At 27.7% G+C, this 1,438-nt stretch overlaps 1 protein-coding gene across 1 annotated transcript in view; it reads left to right on the top strand.

Moving 5' to 3' along the window:
• LOC105620974 (FACT complex subunit spt16) overlaps positions 1-771 on the top strand; it is a 6,854-nt gene extending 6,083 nt beyond the window's left edge. Inside the window, exons 13-16 of the mRNA XM_012202448.1 lie at positions 113-281; positions 363-440; positions 517-582; positions 642-771. Coding sequence (XP_012057838.1) covers positions 113-281; positions 363-440; positions 517-582; positions 642-771 — 443 coding nt within the window. The remainder of the gene's footprint in view (positions 1-112; positions 282-362; positions 441-516; positions 583-641) is intronic.
• The last annotated feature ends 667 nt before the right edge of the window (positions 772-1,438 follow it).

The following is a 1,438-nucleotide window of genomic DNA, read 5'->3' as shown; positions in this document are numbered from 1 at the left end:
TATTATTATTTTAAATTTACTTTGTCTTTTGTTATTCTCTCTCTCTCTCTCTCTCTCTCTCTCTCTCTCTAATTTATTTAATTTTCCCATTAAAATGTTTTTATTTTTTCAGAAGAAGAATTAGGCAGCTCTGAAGAATCAGGAAAAGATTGGTCAGATTTGGAAAGAGAAGCAGCCGAAGAGGACAAAGAAAGAGGCGAAGATCGTTATCGTGATGATTATAGTTCTAGTAAAAAGAAGAAAGCAAACCGAAGACAATCCCCGTCACCTTCAAAAGATAGGTATTGTATACATAAATATATTGGATATATTTCAATGTTCTTGTTAAATATTAACTTTAGATATTCTTTGTTTCATATTAGACATAAGCACAAGAGTTCCACGAATTCAAAGAGTAAAAGTTCACCCAGTAAGGATAAACGATCATCGGACAAACATAGGTAAATATGATCCTTTATAGTTTACAAATAGTAGATATTCTTATGTAAAGAAAATTCCTTTTCTTGATAATTAAAGAACGGATCGATCACGGAGTGGGGGCTCACACAAGAAAGGGTCTCCTTCCAAATCATCCAAACACAGGTGATTACCGACAAGTTTTATATTTTTGATGATGTTATAATTGAAATTTGTTTGTTTAGTCCCAAAAAGAGTGATAAACACGATAAGCATGATAAAAGTAAGTCATCGCATTCTTCGTCCAGCAGTAGGAAACGTCCTCATGATAAGAGCTCAGAAAGAAGCGACAAAGGGTCTAAAAGATCTAAGTAAGTAATATTTAATATAAATGGTGATAAGTGTTCATAACTCACTTGATTTTAAATACATAGTTATATGTTTAATTATTAAATTTTTACAGGAAGTAAATGCGGAGGGAAGATTTGCACATAGAAAATTACAGCAAATAATATGGTGATTCCAAATAAAACTTTCTTAATCTATAACGATGTATGAATAGTACATTTTCTTGCATTAAACAGAATAGAAACGAATTAGCATTAACGAATTGCATTATATTTTTAATGATTATTTTGAGCTGTTCGAATATTTTATTTTTGTACACATTTTTGTTGTAGTACATAAAATTTTCACTTCACACTACAGTAATACAGCTGCACAACTTACAGAAAATTTATATCAATATTCTCTGTAATCATATATCTATTTGCGGTTTCAAATGTGTATAATAATTAAGATTTTTTTGTGAAGTCAAAATATGTAAGTCAAAATATGCGTATTTATATTTCAATTTTATTATATTTCTTCAACAAAATATCAAGGAGAATATATAACTTTTCTTTTTTGTAATTCTTGCGTTTTTAACATTAAGTAATTTTTAAGATTAAATATATCTCATTCCACAATTTAGATTTTTTTATTTGATAATATAAGAATTGCATTTTATATATATATATATATATATATATATATATATATA

The sequence above is a fragment of the Atta cephalotes genome (assembly GCF_000143395.1).
Source record: "Atta cephalotes unplaced genomic scaffold scaffold00031, whole genome shotgun sequence".
NCBI lineage: Eukaryota > Metazoa > Arthropoda > Insecta > Hymenoptera > Formicidae > Atta > Atta cephalotes.
Note: the sequence above shows the minus strand (reverse complement) of the source record. Positions and strands in the feature narration are given on the sequence as shown.